The following is a 16,786-nucleotide window of genomic DNA, read 5'->3' as shown; positions in this document are numbered from 1 at the left end:
ATGAAGTTTGAGATTCTGTCTTTTGTTGGGCAGCTCCTTGCTGGACAAAATCTCCAGGCATTCTTGCTGGCTGAATATCTGGTATGCCTTCTTGGATTTTGTTTTCTACTAAGTGCACAGACTGCTTGTCTGCCATCTCCTGGCAGCCCATGTGAGACTGGATCTGGTGGACCTGCTTGTGCGTTTGCTGGTACAGCGGTTCCTTGTCACCAGCTCAGCCGGGTCCGGCTCCGGCTTCCTCTGAACCTGATTCTGCTTCTTGAGTGTGTCCCTTGTGGATGCAAGGAGTTGAAATCTGCAGTTTGTTGGGATAAGTGCAGGTGGTTCCTTTTGTGCCACTGGCACAGCTTGGGTGAGGATGTAAATTGATTAGAGTGGGATCTCAGGGAATCACCAGGGCGGAGCAAACAGCAATGGCGTCTCTGTGACTTCTTGCCTCTCCACGTCTCCGCGTCCCCCAGTGCTGGCAAATAGCTCCACGAGAAAGCCACCCTTGCTCTCCAACCCGCTGCAAGGCCGTCCCGCCTCTCCCCGTAGGGGTCTGGGACCTCAGAATCCCGCCCCAAACAAGCTCAGTGGATTTGAGAGTTTGTAACCCCTTCCGATTGAAAAAAAACACGCATCCAGTTGCAGCCCGCCTGGTGCGTGACTCCGTACCTCTGTTCTTGGCACCTCTGCACATCCTACTCTGTCTCAATGCTCTTCGTTCTTTCCTTCCAGTTGTAGAACTTCCACTGGGCCAGCTTTCCCATGGTCTGAATGATAACTGTTTTGTCTTATAGTTGGTAGTTTCAATGTTGTTGTTTTGAAAATTTTACCTTTATGCCGCCATCTTGGTTCTCTCGGCAGGTTTTATTTTTTTAAATAAATTCTTATGCTGAGATAGATTGAAAGTTTGGGAGATACATTGCTATTGGACAAATAAACAACAATAACAACAACAAAACACGAAACCCCCAGGACTCAGCTTACTCTCACTCATGTGTACTCACTACACAGAGAATGTCCTGCTGTTTGTTTATAGATGAATTTTTTTTCAATGAAATATACTTCATATTAGATGTTCACTAACACATTGTGGTGAAAATTATTGTGGGTATAAAGGGAGATGTAATTATTGGATATTTGATCAATGGCTTTACTTCTTTTTAGGCTTACATAACAGAGAATATACTATCATACAAAATGTTGCAGAATTAGTGATTCTTTTGTTGTTTATTTTTGACCCCTGAGTGTGCCCCAGTCTGGGCTCAAACTTGCAATCCTGGCACATTAGGATGATGCTGCAACCAGCAAAGTTACTCTGTGGCCAGGACAAAATTAATGAATCTTTTTGTTGTGAATCTTCACCTGAGTCTATTTTTCCATTGATTTTTAGAGAGAGTGAAAACAAAGGGGACAGACACAGAGGGAGAAACATCAGTGTGAGAGAGACACATTGATTGGAACACTCCTGCAAGTGCTAGGAATCCAGCCTCAAGGTAGGTATGTCCCCTTTACCAGAATCAAAGCCAGGACTCTCAGTCCATGAATCAATGCTGTATCCACTGAGTGACACCCGCTAGAGCAGGAATTAATGATTCTTGAGCTAAAAATGTGTCCCAATGTCTTCTTCAGTGTATATATTTGACAGGTTTCTTTCTTTTTTTTTTTTTTTAATATATTTCTTTGATTTCAGAGAGGAAGGGAGAAGGAGACAGAAACATCAACAATGAGAGAGAATCATTGATTGGCTGCCCCCTGCACACCCCCTACTGGGGAACGAGCCCACAACCCAGGCATATGCCCTCGGCCGGAATCGAACCTGGGACCCTTCAGTCTGCAGGCCGACGCTCTATCCACTGAGCCAAGTCGGCCAGGGCTTGACAGGTTTCTTGTGCATACGTAACAGATCATTCAGAAATAGAAAACAAAAGAAAAAATAGAGGATTCGGGAGTGGGGTTAGGGGAACAAAATAGGTTATATCTAATATAATAAAAGGGAAACATGCAAATTGACCGTATATCCACTACATCCACAACCCACACCCACCAACCAATCAGGAGTGAATATGCAAATTAACCCAACTAAAATGGTGGCAACCATGGAGCTGGAGTTGCCCCCAGCAGTGGAGGAAGCCAAGCTTCCCGCCTGCCCTGGCCAGCCCTGAGCTCCGCTCAAATCTACAAAGTTTCAATTATAGAAGGTAAATAAATCCCAGATACCTGCTTCCAGCCTGCGGCCGTGGCCAGCCTGAAAACAGCCATCAGCCCCTCACCCAGGCTGGCCAGGTACCCCAGCGGGTCCCCCACACTGAAGGCGGTGTGGCCATCCTGAAAACGGCCCTCAGCCCCTCACCCAGGCTGGCTAGGCACCCTAACAAGACCCCCACCCTGAAGGGTCTGTGGCCAGTCTGCAAACAGCCATCAGACCCAAACTCAGGTTGGCCACAATCCCATGGGGTGAGGGTCCCACTGGGGGGCTTAACTAGCCTGAAAATGGCCCTCAGTTCCTCACCCCAGCTGACCAGGAACCCCAGTGGGACTCCCACCCTTATCCGGGACACCCTTCAGAGCAAACCAGCCAACCCCCACCCATGCACCAGGCCTCTATTACCAGGCCTCTAATAAAAGAGAAACATGCAAATTGACTGCACCTCCGCTATGCTCCAAGCCATGGCCACCAGCCATTCAGAGCGACTATGTGCAAATTCACCCAACCAAGATGGCAACTGGCATCCACTGACCTGGAGCAAGCAGGAGGCTCTATTGCCCCGCTGATGGAGGAAGCCAAGCTTCCTATCTGCCCTGGCTGGCTGCGGCCTCCACTCAAGGCAACAAAGTTTCAATTATAGAAGATAAATACCAGATACCTGCTTCCAGCCAGCCTCCACTGGGAGCTTGGGTGGCTAGGGGCTGTGGCCAGCCTGCAAACAGCCATCAGACCCTCACCCAGGATGGCCACACCCTCATGGGGTGAGGGTCCCCACTTGGGGTCTTGGCCAGCCTGCCATCAGCCCCTCACCCAGGCTGGCCAGGCACCCCAGCGAGTACCCCCACCCTGAAGGGGCTGTGTCCAGCCTGCAAATAGCCATCAGGCCCTCACCCAGGCTGGCCACACCCTCATGCGGTGAGGGTCCCTTCTGAGGGGGTTGGCCAGCCTGCAAACAACCATCAGCTCCTCACCCAGGCTGGCTAGGCACCCCAGCAGGACTCCCCTCCCTGAAGGGGGTGTGGCCAGCCTGAAAACGGCCCTCAGCTCCTTACCCAGGGTGGCCAGGCACTCCAGTGGGACCCCCATCCTGATCCGGGACACCCTTCAGGGCAAACCAGCTGGCCCCCACCCATGCACCAGGCCTCTAGCTAATCTGATAAAAGAGAAACATGCAAATTGACCGTACCTTCGCTACATGCACATGTCACATCCAGAAGTCACACACACCAGCCAATCAGGAGAAAATATGCAAATTAACCCAACTAAGATGGCGGCGGCCATGGAGCTGGAGTGTTGCCTCTGGCAACAGAGGAAGCCACACTTTCCACCTGCCCTGCCGGCCCTGAGCTCCGTTCAAAGCTACAAAGTTTCAATTATAGAAGTTAAATAAATCCCAGGTAACTGCTTCCAGCCTGGGCCATGAGCAGCCTGAACACGCCCATCAGTCCCTCCCCCAGGCTGGCCACACTGCAATGGGGTTAGGGTCCCCGCTGGAGTGTTTGACCAGCCTGAAAACGGCCCTCAGCCCCTCACCCAGGCTGGCCAGGCACCCTAGCGGGACCCCCACCCTGATCCAGGACACCCTTCAGGGCAAACCAGCCAGTCCCCACCCATGCACCAGGCTTGTATCCTATATAATAAAAGGGTAATATGCAAAATTGACCCTAACAGCAGAGCGACTGGGAATCACTGGTCACTATGACACACACTGACCACCAGGGGGTAGACAGACGCTCAATGCAGGAGCTGCCCCCTGGTGGTCAGTGTGCTTTGACAGGGGGAGCTCTGTTCAGCCACAAGTCAGGCTGCCAACTGCCAGCACAGCGGTGGTGGTGGGAGCCTCTCCTGCCTCCTCAGGAGCACTAAGGATATCCAACTGCAGCTTAGGCCTGCTTCCCACTGGCAAGTGGACATCCCCCGAGGGGTCCTGGGCTGCCAGAGGGATGTCTGACTGCCAGCTTAGGTCTGATCCCCCAGGGAGGGGCCTAAACCAGCAGGTGGATATCCCACGAGGGGTCCCAGACTGTGAGAGGGCACAGGCTGGGCTGAGGGACACCCCCAAGTGCACAAATTTTTGTGAACCAGGCCTCTAGTCCTATATAATAAAAGGGTAATATGCAAATTGAACCTAACAGCAGAAAGACTGGGAATGACTGGTCACTATGACACACACTGACCACCAGGGGCAGACAGACGATCAATGCAGGAGCTGCCCTGTGGTGGTCTGTGCGCTCCCACAGGGGGAGCTCTGTTCAGCCACAAGCCAGGCTGACGGCTGCCAGCACAGCGGTGGTGGTGGGAGCCTCTCCCGCCTCCTCAGCAGCACTAAGGATGTCCGACTGCAGCTTCTCGGCCTGCTCCCTGTTGGCAAGTCGACATCCGCTGACGGCTCCCAGGCTGCCAGAGCGATGTCTGACTACCAGCTTAGGCCCGATCCCCCAGGGCGCGGGCCTAAGCCAGCAGGTGGACATCCCCTGAGGCGCCCCAGACTACAAGAGGGCACAGGCCAGGCTGAGGGACCCTCCCCCCGCGAGTGCACAAATTTTTGTGCACAGAGACTCTAGTCATAATATAAGTAATCTTCCTGGCCCGGCCTGTGTTGCTTAGTGGATGAGCATTGACCTATGAACCAGAAGGTCAGGTTAGATTCATAGTCAGGGCACATGCCCAGGTTTCCCCTTCAGTCCCCAAGAGCGGGTATGCAGGAGTCAGTGGAACATTGATACACTCTCATTATTGATGTTTCTTTCTCCTTTCCTTTCTGAAATCAATAAAATATTCTAAAAAGTAAATGTAGTTCCTCTTTCTTTAAAATCCTTATCTAAAGATAATTTTTTCCATTGATCTTAGAGAGAATGGGAGAGAGAGTGGGTAGAGAGGTAGAGAGAGAAACATTGATATGAGAGCGACACATCAATTGGTTGCTTCCCTCTGGCACACAGGGTAGGTTGGAGACTAAACCTTCCACCCAGTAACAGACTTGACTGGGAATCAAATTGTTGACTGCAGGAGGGATGATGCTCTAACCACTGAGCACACCTGCTGAGCTATAGATTCTCTTTGAAGGGACTTATAAAAAATTTGAAGTTACATTATATGAGATATGACTGACAAATATATCACAATGTAAGGAAGTTTATCTCAAAGGTCTTTCTAACCCTGTCTCATTTGGCTCATTTCTCTGCATGTATTCCCTCCACCAAAACGTTGCAAGTTTCATTCCTGGTCCCACAAATGCCATATTGGGGGTGTGATTCCAGAGCTCCTCAGGGCACTTTTGTGAGGCAACCATTGGATGTTCATCTCCTTCTCTGCCTTCCTCTCTAAATTAAATTTTTTAAAAAACTTTAAAAAAACTTTCAAAGCAAGGTATTTTCCAGGTCCCTGAGGCCCCAGACAGCTGCCCTGCCAGTTGGAGGCACCTGCATGTATTAGCCTAAGTGAAAGCAGCGGAGAAGGACTCAGCCACCCCGGAATTATATGCAATGATGAATGTTGGTTGATTTAAGCCACTAAACTTTGGGGTGTTTTATTTCACAACAAAGACTAGTTGTAAGAGAAAAGAGTTCCTGAGATTGAGGTGCTCAATAATAAAAACCTTATGCGTATGACATGCCCTTGGGCCTGGCTAGTGGATAGAGGCTGGAAGGAGACTGTTAATGGACGCTGCAAGCGAAGGAAATAGGACTGAAGTCTGGAAGCACAGGAAATCATGTGTTTTTTTGGTTTTCTGTTTTGTTTTGGGAAATCATGTTTTCATATAATGAAAACATTAACAAACCTTTTGCCAATAGCACAAGAAGCAGAACAACCACCTGAGCAACCCATAGATTCATAAGAAATATTGAATATTGTTGCATTAAGAGAATCAGTTTTGGGTGGTTTATAAAACAGATAATGAACTTGAGATGCTGATTGTACAGGGCTGAATTGTGTCCCCTCAAAATGGACATTTTTTAGGCCTAACCTGCAATATGTCTGTATTTGGAGATTGGGGGTTTAGGGAGGTCATTAAGGTTATATGAGGTCACAAGAGTGGGGTCCTAATCTGATAGAAGTGGGTTCCTTATAAAAGGAGATCAAATAACCTGTCTGTACATATTCCTGAAGTTTTTTTTAGATAATATTATCTAGAAAGGATAGTTTGCCCTAGCTAGTTTGGCTCAGTGGATAGAGCATCGGCCTGAGGACATAAAGGTCCCAGGTTTGATTCCAGTCAAGGGCACATGCCAAAGTTTCAGTCTCGATCCCCAGTCTGCAGCATGCAGGAAGCAGCTGATCAATAATTCTCTCATCACTGATATTTCTATCTCTCTCTCCCTTTTCCTTCCTCTCTGAAATCAATAAAAATATGTTTTAAAAAAAGGAAAAGAAAGGATAGTTCAATGTCTTTTTCTGAGTTAAGTCCACAATATTTATTTTTGACTAGAGAGTTGGTGCACGAAAGCCAGGCATGGGTAGAGTCCCTAGGCCTAGCCAGCGACCAGGGTCAGTCAGGTTCCCTGCCTCCTCTCCTCCTTCCCTCGCCAGTTGCCAGCTTCCACTAGTTCTCAACTTGACTCCCAGCCTCCTCATTCCCTAGCTCCCTGAGTGCTTGGGAACAGGGTGGCGGCCCACCCCATGACCTGCAGGTGGTTCTGGCCCCTGCTCCACCATCCTGCTGCGGTCCCTCTCTCGTCGGGGCCTCCATTGCCACCCACTGCTGGAGCCGCTTTGCTGAAGCCCACAATGTTCTGCGCCACCTTCTACTGGTTAGTGCACATCATAGAATTTGAGAACAATCGAATTCCCATTCCCCCGGTCAAACTAACAAGGGGACACTTTGCATATTAGCCATATATATATATATATATACATACATACACACTAAAGGCCCGGTGCACAAAAATTTGTGCACTCGGGCCAGGGGGGCAGTGTCTGTCAGCCCGGCCTGTGCCCTCTCGCAGTCTGGGACCCCTCAAGGGATGACCACCTGCTGGCTTAGGCCCGCTCCCCGGGGGATTGGGCCTAAGATGGCAATCAGACATCCCTCTGGCAGCCCTCGGGGGATGTCCACTTCCAGCAGGGAGCAGACCTAAACTGCAGCCGGACATCCTTAGCGCTGCTGAGGAGGCAGGAGAGGCTCCCACCACCACCACTGTACTGGCAGCCATCAGCCTGGCTTGTGGTTGAGCAGAACTCCTCCCATGTGAGAGCGCCCTGACCACCAGAGGGCGGCTCCTGAATTGATTGTCTGCCCTCTGGTGGTCAGTGTGTGTCATAGTGACCAGTCATTCCCAGTCCTGCTGTTAGGGTCAGTTTGCATATTACCCTTTTACTATATAGGATGGAGGCCTGGTGCACGGGTGGAGGCCGGCTAGTTTTCCCTGAAGGGTGTCCCAGATCAGGGTGGGGTCCCACTTGGGTGCCTTGCCAGCCTGGATGACGGGCTGATGGCTGTTTGCAGTTGGTCACACCCCCTTCAGGGTGGGGGTCCCCACTGGGATGCCTGGCCAGTCTGGGTGAGGGACTGAGGGCCGTTTTCAGGCTGGAGGGTGACTGAAGCTCCCAGCCTCCTCCTGTTTTTCTTTTTTTTTTTTTATTCTGGGATTTATTTACCTTCTATGGCTGTCACTGGAACTGAGAGCCTGCTTTAGTTCTGAGGTTCGGCTCCAGCTCTGAGACCTCGGCTGCTGAAAGCAGGTATCTGGGTTTGTTTGGCTTCTATAATTGAAACACTGTTACAGCTCCAGGTCTGAGGCTCGGCTGGCTGAAAGCAGGTTTCTGGGGTTTGTTTAGCTTCTATAATTGTAACATTGTTTCTTAGAGTGCAGCTCAGAGGCCAGCAGTGGCATGCGGGGAACCTTGGCTTCCTCCATCACTAGAACAAACAAGCCTCCTGTTTGCTGCAGCTGCCTGGCTGCCGGCCGCCATCTTGGTTGGCAGTTAATTTGCATATTGCCCTGATTAGCTAATGGGAAGCGTGTCGGAGGTACGGTTAATTAACATGTTTGTCTATTATTAGATCGGATATAGACTAGAGGCCTGATGCACAAAATTCATGCAAAGGGCTCGGCCTTCACAGCCCCAGGTGCTAAGGCTGACCCTCGCAGCCCCTCACAGACTCTCGCAGCGCCCCTGCCCCCCGGCCCTTTCAGCCCCAGCTTCATCTGGTGGGTCATTCTGATGTTTGGGCTAATTAGCATGTTAGCTCTTTATTATATAGGACCTGTTTAATTTTGGAACAGGTAATACATGAAATAATAAAAGGTTTGTAGTGAAAAATAGTACTTCAAGGTAATTTAAGTGTCGGACACAACATTTGTTTTAGTAATGCAGTTTATAACAACATTTTTAAAAGGTTTTTTTTTTTTAAGCAATGCTATTGTCCTAAATGATCATATGTCCTAGCCATCGAATCTAATTCTCATATCCCAGATCCTGTCCCTGAAAGGCTCTGGAACTCAGCCATGTTGAGTTATGGTCTCCCTGGGGATTGAGGCAGGGAGCAGGAAAAGGCTGCTGGTGTCAGTATGAAATTGCCTGTCTACCCATGGAGAGTTTTGTTTCACAATCTAGTTCATCCTCAAACACATATTTGCCATTTTTTGTTTCATTAAAGTGCTTACATGAATTCCAATTGCAGTCATGTTCCTGAGTTCAAGCCCCTCCTCACTTCCAGCCCCTCCCTGAGATCCCAGTTGCTACAGAGTTGCTTCAGTCTCACTACCAATATGTGCCTGCTTGGCCCAGGGTAAGCAGGAGATGGGGGTGGGATGGGCCGGGGGGAGGTAAATTAGTTCCTGATGTAATCCTTTTCAACTGTAGTTTCCAACACATGTGGAAATCTTTCTGAGTGCTTTCATAATATATTTGAAGCTAATTGTGTGAGTCACTGACTTCCAAACTTCACCATTGGGAATGGAGAGGAATGTTGACAAGCAGACATAACTGCCAGAGGGTGTTTCATTTCATTATCAATTTTTAGGAGGAAATCCACAGACATGTCGGAAAGTTCAAGATCACTTTTACCACATCATTTCTGGAGGTTGCATTTGCCCCTTTGGATTGTATCCTCTGGCACAGAGAAGGCTCCCTATTGGATGCAGGTAAGGCTTCATCAGGGTTTATGTCGGGCATTCTCCTCTGTTCCATTGGTGTATGGATCTGTGTTAATCCAGGATCACACGCACTTGCTTACCCTTGCTGTGTAAAATGTTTTTCAGTGTAAAAACGTGAATATCCCACTTTCCTATATTTGAAGTATTTACCCTCTCTGGAATCTCTTTTGCTTAAATTACAGTCAAAATTGCCTTGGAATTTCCATAGATAATCTATTTATTGTGTAGCCACTTGTACATATAAAGGAATGTATTTCAGTTTATTTGTATCTGCTTCCTTTAGCATTGCTGTGTCATTTTCAGTGTGTAAGTCTTTCACCATCTTTGTAGAATGGATTGTCTTTATGTGTTTAACTGTTTATTATATGTGGTGTGTTTTCTGGCTTCAGGTGGCAATACTAAGAGGTGATATTTTATTGGCATAAACCAATTAAATATTTATATAAGTTAAACATAATCCTCTGGCCTGGCTTACTCTAAATTACAGGTTTCTAAACAGGTCATATCTTTAAAGTAAATAAAGATTTATAATACTGAAATGAATACCTATATTCATGAAAATACTGGAAAATAATAAAAATAAAAATGGTGATAGGTCTAAGTAAAATGATAATAGTTATTATTCTTATAACTCTTTTAAATATTGATTTTCAATTGTTTTGTTTCCCAAATAATAGGAAAACTAACAGGATACATTCTACATTGATATCAATGTCCCATTAACTAGGCTATAGGTACTACTAAAGTCAAAATATTCATTTAAAACTGCATTCCCAGAACACAAAGATTTCAAAGACCACAACATACAACTAGAAAATTTTTATCCCTTGAAAAATACATAAACCTGTTTCCCACTATGATGGATGGGACTATCTCATCAAGTGCCAACATGAATGGATATCCTGGTCTGTCTCTGACACCCCCACCCTCCTGCTTCCCTAAGTCAAGCTGCCTCTCCCTTCAGTTGGGGAGACAGGGAGGGGCTGAGAGAGCAGGCTGCCCTTCCCCTCCCCCCTCCTCACTGAGGGTTTAAGGATCCAGGCAAATCGCAGGCAGAAAGTTCTGGTTTCAAACCCAATCTGCCCGCCTTTTGAGTTCCCTGTAACTTCACTGTAAGAATGTGCTCCCGGCTTGTGAAGATCCTGGGAAAGACCCCTCCCCGGGACACCTGCAGCTGAAGGGCAGACCAGCCAGTAGCTCTCAGCACAGCCTCTGGGAGCTGGGAAACTTCTGTGTGAATTCCAGGTTCCTCCTCCCTCTTCATGCTTTTGCCACAGCTGCCATTTACTCGCTAGCACCCTAATAAAGGAACAGCCCCTCTGGGGTGCATTGTGACATCAAAAAAGCCACCTGGCCCTCTCTGTCCATCCAGCGCGACCCGCCCACCCCACAGGGAGGCGCATGCGCAGTTCCTTGCAGACGCGGAAGGGGCTGTGGAGAGAAAGATGGCTATTCCCCCTGACGAGGGTGTTTGTCTTTAAAGCTGACGCTCCCCGCCCCCCTCCCCGCAGGGAAGGCTGAGGGCGCTGCCGGCGCTGAAGTCCTTGTTGGGGTCCCCGCCCCGGAGCCTCTCTCAGCCGTGAGTCCGCGCCCCGGGAGGCTGCGCGGTGCGGGCGCCACGTTCCTTTGGGAGGAAACGGAGGCCCCGGCACGGGGTCTCTCCGCCTGTGGCTGTGGCCACCGCCTGCCGCGCGGTTTCCCCGCTGAAAACCGTTCCCGGGGCCGCCGGTGCTCCCCGCGGGGCTGAGAGTCTGGGTCAGGGGGTCCCCCCTTTGCGCCCCTCCCCCCGCCCGGCGCTTTCCGCCCAAAGAGCCCGGATGGCTCCCGGCCTGGGGGTCTGCACCCCCCTCCTAGGCCCACCCCCATTTAATAAGGGGTCTGCCTGCCCGGGGAGCAAGTGTCCACGGGGGGGGGGGGGGGGCTCAGGGGAAAGGACGCGGTGTCCCCTGAAGAGGCGACCTGCCCGCAGGGAGGGGCTTTGTGGGCGCGGTGACTGCGGGGGGCGGGGACCCAGGTTGGTGGGTCAGGAGAGGGAGTGAGAGACAGACAGGTGGGCGCGAGACAGGGCAGCGAGGGGTCCACAGAGAGGGTCCCATAGGGAGTGTGGGGGCGACTGGAAGGCAACGGTAGGAGTGAAGGGGTCACTTGGGAAAGTAGCCTGAGGAGGAAGGAAGTGGAGACACAGGGAGGAGGGGGAGCCCAGAGAGAGGAAGGGGGGCTGAGAGAGAGCGGGTCCTGGGGAGCAGAAGTGGGGTCCGCACAGGAAGAGGCTCTTGAGACGGAGACACTGGTTCAGAGGAGGAGAGTTGGGGAGCGAGTGCAGGGACAGAAAGGGGGCTCAGGGATGAGGGAGCATCACTGAGTCAGCAGCTGTGGGAGTGGGACAGACTGGAACAGCAGCAGAGGGGCCACGGGCGTGGGGAGGGGAAGACGCAGACGTGTGTGGAGATGGAGCCTCAGAGACCAGGAGAAAGAGCCCCTGAAGGGAAGTAGGTTTCAGGAGTTTCATGGTCCAGGTGTAGGACAGACAGAGAGAAAAGGGGAGAGAGAGCAGGGGAGAGGGGGACACAGGAAAGGACCACAGTGGAGGGAAAGGGAGCAGGAGACAGAGACAGATCCACAGACAGAAATACATGTAGTGGGAGGAGGAAACCCTGATCTGGGCAAGTGTTGAGCTGATGGGATGTGGATGATTCAGTTGTGATATATCAGCTTGTGGCATATAAATATATGTAGATATAAATTTTAAAGTATATTTTTTATCGATATCAAATTCACAGGGAGAGGGAGAGGGAGAGAAACATCAATGAGGAGACACAATCATTGATCACCTGCCTCCTGCAGGCTCCTCACAGGGGATCAAACCTGAAACCTTGGCATAAGCCCTGACAAGGAATCTAACCATAACCTCCTGGTTCATAAGTCCAATCGCAACCAGTGATCGAGCCACCTAAGCATGGCTTCACATATTTAACAGCTGTTTTTTTTTTTTTGTTACACAGATTGAATCAGACTTATAAATCTCCAGTTTATAAGGCTTGGGAATCTATCCTAATAAAAGGGTAATATGCTAATTAGACCTGACATCTTCCCGAACATCATCTTGGCCGTCTTTTTGGAAAAAGTCATGGTGGCAGGGGCTGAGGCAGAGGCGGTTACAGGCAACCAGGCTGGCAGAGGAGGGCAGTTAGGGGCGACCAGGCCGGTAGGGGAGAACAGTTAGGGGAATCAGGTGGGCAGGTAAGGAGTTAGGAGCCAGAGGTCCCAGATTGCAAGAGGATGTCCAACTGCCAGTTTACCTATACTAATAAAAGGGTAATATGCTAATTCAACCAGATACCTTCTGGACAACCATCCAGACGTCCTTCTGGACAAAGCCACAGTGACAGGGGACTATGCAAAGGTGGTTTGGGGCAACCAGGTCGGCAGGGGAGGGCAGTTAGGGGCGACCAGGCTGGCAGGGGAGGGCAGTTAGAGTAAACATACTGGCAGGGAAGGGCAGTTAGGGGCGACCAGAGTGGCAGGGGAGGGCATTTAGAGTAAACATACTGGCAGGGAAGGGCAGTTAGGGGCGACTAGGGTGAAAGGGGAAGGCATTTAGGGTGACCAGGCCAGCAGGGGAGGGCAGTTAGAGTCAACAAGGCTGGCAGGGGAGTGCAGTAATGGGGATCAGGCTGGCAGGGGTGGGCATTTAGGTGGATCAAGCCAGCAGGGGAGGGAATTTAGGACGATGAGGCCGGCAGTAGAGGGGAGTTAGGGGCAACCAGGCTGGCAGGGGAGGGCAGTTAGGGGCAACCAAGCCGGCAGGGGAGGGCAGTTAGGGGTGACCAGGCTGGTAGGAGAGGGCATTTTATAGGGATCAGGCCGGCAGAGGTGGGAATTTAGGCAGATCAGGCCAGCAGCGAGGTCATTTACGGGGACCAGGCCAGCCGGGGAGAGCAGTTAGGGGGATCAGTCCGGCAGGGGAGGGCAGTTACAGGGATCAGGCAGGCAGGTAGAGTGGTTAGGGCAGGCAGGCTTGTGAGTGGTTAGGAGCCAGAGGTCTTGGATTGTGAGAGGATGTCCGACTGCCGATTTATGTATACTAATAAAAGGGTAATATGCTGATTAGAGCAGACATCTTCCAGACAACCATTTGGACATCCTTCTGGACCAAGCCACAGTGGTGGGGGCCGAGGCATGGGTGGTTTAGGGGAATACAGTCCAGTAGGGAGGGCCGTTAAGGGTGACCAGTCTGGCAGGGGAGGGCATTTAAGGGGATCAGGGTAGCGGGGAGGGCAGTTAGGGGGATCAGGCGATAGGCAGAGTGGTTAGGGCAGGCAGATGAATGGTTAGGAGCCAGAGGTCCGGGATTGCGAGATGGATGTCCGACTGCCAGTTTATCTATTGTAATAAAAGAATAATATGGTAATTACATTGGACATCTTCTGGACAACCATTCGCATGTCCTTCCCGACAAAGCTATTGTGGCGGAGGCAGAGGCGTTTAGGGGTGACCAGGCCATCAGGGGAGGGTAGTTGGGGGGATCAGGCAGGCAAAGGAGGGCAGTTAGGGTGATCAGACTAGCAGGCGAGGGCAGCTAGGGGGATCAGGCAGGCAGGCAGGTGAGGAGTTAGGAGCCAGAGGTCCCGGATTATGAGTGGGATGTCCGAGTGCCGGTTTACCTGTACTAATAACAGGGTAATATGCTATTTAGACTGGACATCTTCCAGACAGCCATCCTGACATTCTTCTGGACAAAGCCACGATGGCGGGGGCCTTGGCAGAGGCTGTTAGGGGCGACGAGGCCATCAGGAGAGGGCAGTTAGGGGTGACCAGGCCAGCAGGGGAAGACAGTTAGGGGTGACCAGCTCGGCAGGGGATGACAGTTAGGGACAACGAGGCCGGCTGGGGAGGGCAATTGTGAGGATCAGGCCAGCAGGGGATGGTATTTATGGGGATCAGGCCAGCAGGGGAGGGCAGTTAGGGGATCAGGCCAGCAGGGGAGCACAGTTGAGTGCGGCCAGGCCGGCAGGGGAGGGCAGTTGGGGGCGACCAGGCCGGCAGGGGAGGGCAGGTAGGATGACCAGTGTGGCAGTGAATGGCAGTTAGGAGCAACGAGGCTGATAGGTGAGGACATTTAGATGATCAGGAGGGCCATGGAGGGCAGTTAGGGGTGACCAGGCCAGCTGGGGAGGGCAGTTATGGGGAACAGGTCAGCATGTGAGGGAAATTAGGGGCAACCAGGCCGGCAGAGGAGGGCAGTTGGGGGCGACCAGGCCTGCAAAGGAGGGCAGTTAGGGAGAACAGGCAAGCAGGTGAGGGAAATTAGGGGCAACTAGGCTGGCAGGGGAGGGCAGTTGGTGGAATCAGGAAGGTAGGCACAGTGGTTAGGGCAGGCAGGCAAGTGAGCTCTTAGGAGCCAGAGATCCCATATTATGAGAGGAATGTCTGACTGCCCATTTAGGCCCGGATTGGAGAAGGTACAGGTCAGGCTTAGGGGACCCCCACCCCTCACCCCGCACAAATTTCATGCACCAGGCCTCTACTGTTATAATAATTTGCTTCCACTTGCAACTCTTATTCACTCAGAGGGGAGAGACTTTTGTCTGTTGCTCATGTGTCGTTCCTCGGATGGCAACGAGGAGATGACCTGGGTTTATCAACACTTGATGCCTTTTCACAGAATATTAGAAGCCTTAACTTTGTTGCTGTGGTGTTTTGTGTCTCTCTCTTTCTGTGTGTGCTGCTTCCATGGATTTACTTTTTCTATGTCTGACACCTAATTTATTATTTAAAAGCATCCTGAGCCGAAACCGGTTTGGCTCAGTGGATGGAGCGTCGGCCTGTGGACTGAAAGGTCCCAGGTTCGATTCCGGTCAAGGGCATGTACCTGGGTTGTGGGCATATCCCCAGTGGGAGATTTGCAGGAGGCAGCTGATCGATGTTTCTCTCTCATCGATGTTTCTAAATCTCTATCTCTCTCCCTTCCTCTCTGTAAAAAATCAATAAAATATATTTAAAAAAATAAATAAATAAATAAATAAATAAATAAATAAAAGCATCCTGAGATAAATTCTCTGGGTTTTCCCAGATCCCCTGAGGAGCTTTTAGAAATGCCCTCAGGTGGGCTTTCCCCCATGGAGTTGGACAGCTGCTCTGGGTGGGGCATCATTGGTTTCTGAGGGCCTCCAGGTGATGGAAGGTGAGGATGGGGATTAGCAGGAGGGTTGCAGGATGCCTTTGTGAGAGTGGGGAGTAGGCTTTGTTCAGGGGAGGTAAGGTGATGCTCTGTTTGGTTTGGGGGGTCAGGACAGTAGCTGACATTCTCATTTCTGTAGGAGTTTGCGGATGTCTTTGGGAGGAGAGACACATGAAGACACACACACAAACTCACAGTGTGGTCTCCATGTAGGAGCTCATTGTTCCTCACTCTGTCCTGTGACCAAGGAGGGGTGGCCTTTTCCTCATTTCCAGGTCCTTCTGACTGTGAGTGTGAGGGGAGCTGATTAACAGGCTGTGCTGGCTTCTTTGAAGGCACATTCTGTGGCTCCTCAACGTATTGTCTCCTGAGAAAACATCCGAGGCCCTGATCGGGACCAGGACAAATGGCTACTTTTCAGGTAAAATATGTGTCCTGGGACAGAGGCTGTGTTTGCTTTTCCTTGAATATCTTTTGATTTATTCCTCTACTTCTGATGGTCTTGTCTTTGCAGGTTGTTTTCTTATTTCATTACCTTTTTCATCATAGTCAATTTTAACATTTTCTTTATTTCTCTGTCCCTTGTTTTTCATAATTTTTTTCTCCCTCTTTTTAAAAAAAACATTTTTATTGATTTCACAATGGAAAGGAGAGGGAGACAGAGAAACATCAATCAGGAGAAAGAATCATTAATCAGCTGCCTCCTGCACACCCCACACTAGGGGTCTAGTGTGAATCCTGCAATGTGTTTTGACCAGGAATCCAACCCTGCCCTCCTGGTCCATAGGTCAGCCCTCTACCTCTCAGCCGCACTGGCCGGGCTGTAATGCTCTCCTTCATTTCATGCAGACTCCCCAGGTCAGGAAGCATTCCTGTCTTTAATTAGTGACTTTCAAGTACTCAAAACATCTTTTTGTGTGAGAGATCAAACTTGCAGGGCAGTCATGTCTAACATCCCTACTGGGATCAGTGAAGAAGGCAAGTGTAGGTGTTAGGTTCAAGTGGCTGCAGCATCAGCTCTAGATCAGGGGAAGAAGATGCACATATGCCCTAGCTGTTTTGGCTCAATGGATAGAGCGTTGGACTGCAGACTCGAAGGTCCCTGGTTTGATTGTGGTCAAGGGCACATGATCGGATTGCAGGCTCGCTCCCCAATAGGGGGCATGCAGGAAGCAGCCAATCAATGATCCTCTCAATCATTTATGTTTCTATCTCTCCTTCTCCTTTCCTCTTTGAAACCGATAAAAAAATATATTAAAAACAAAAGATGATGCACATCTTAGTGCTCAGAATAGCTCAGAAAGTTCTGAA

General features: G+C 50.3%; 2 protein-coding genes across 2 annotated transcripts in view; both read left to right on the top strand.

Moving 5' to 3' along the window:
* LOC118649209 (zinc finger protein 724-like) overlaps nucleotides 1-1,402 on the top strand; it is a 52,281-nt gene extending 50,879 nt beyond the window's left edge. The window contains exon 7 of the mRNA XM_036296088.1: nucleotides 1,379-1,402. Coding sequence (XP_036151981.1) covers nucleotides 1,379-1,387 — 9 coding nt within the window. The 3' untranslated portion in view covers nucleotides 1,388-1,402. The remainder of the gene's footprint in view (nucleotides 1-1,378) is intronic.
* LOC118649210 (zinc finger protein 737-like) overlaps nucleotides 1,379-16,786 on the top strand; it is a 31,837-nt gene continuing 16,429 nt past the window's right edge. Inside the window, exons 1-4 of the mRNA XM_036296092.1 lie at nucleotides 1,379-1,481; nucleotides 8,820-8,927; nucleotides 9,162-9,282; nucleotides 15,751-15,896. The gene's annotated coding sequence lies outside the window, so the exon portion shown is untranslated. The remainder of the gene's footprint in view (nucleotides 1,482-8,819; nucleotides 8,928-9,161; nucleotides 9,283-15,750; nucleotides 15,897-16,786) is intronic.

Source organism: Myotis myotis, unplaced genomic scaffold (assembly GCF_014108235.1).
Source record: "Myotis myotis isolate mMyoMyo1 unplaced genomic scaffold, mMyoMyo1.p scaffold_m19_p_28, whole genome shotgun sequence".
Classification (NCBI taxonomy): domain Eukaryota; kingdom Metazoa; phylum Chordata; class Mammalia; order Chiroptera; family Vespertilionidae; genus Myotis; species Myotis myotis.
Note: the sequence above shows the minus strand (reverse complement) of the source record. Positions and strands in the feature narration are given on the sequence as shown.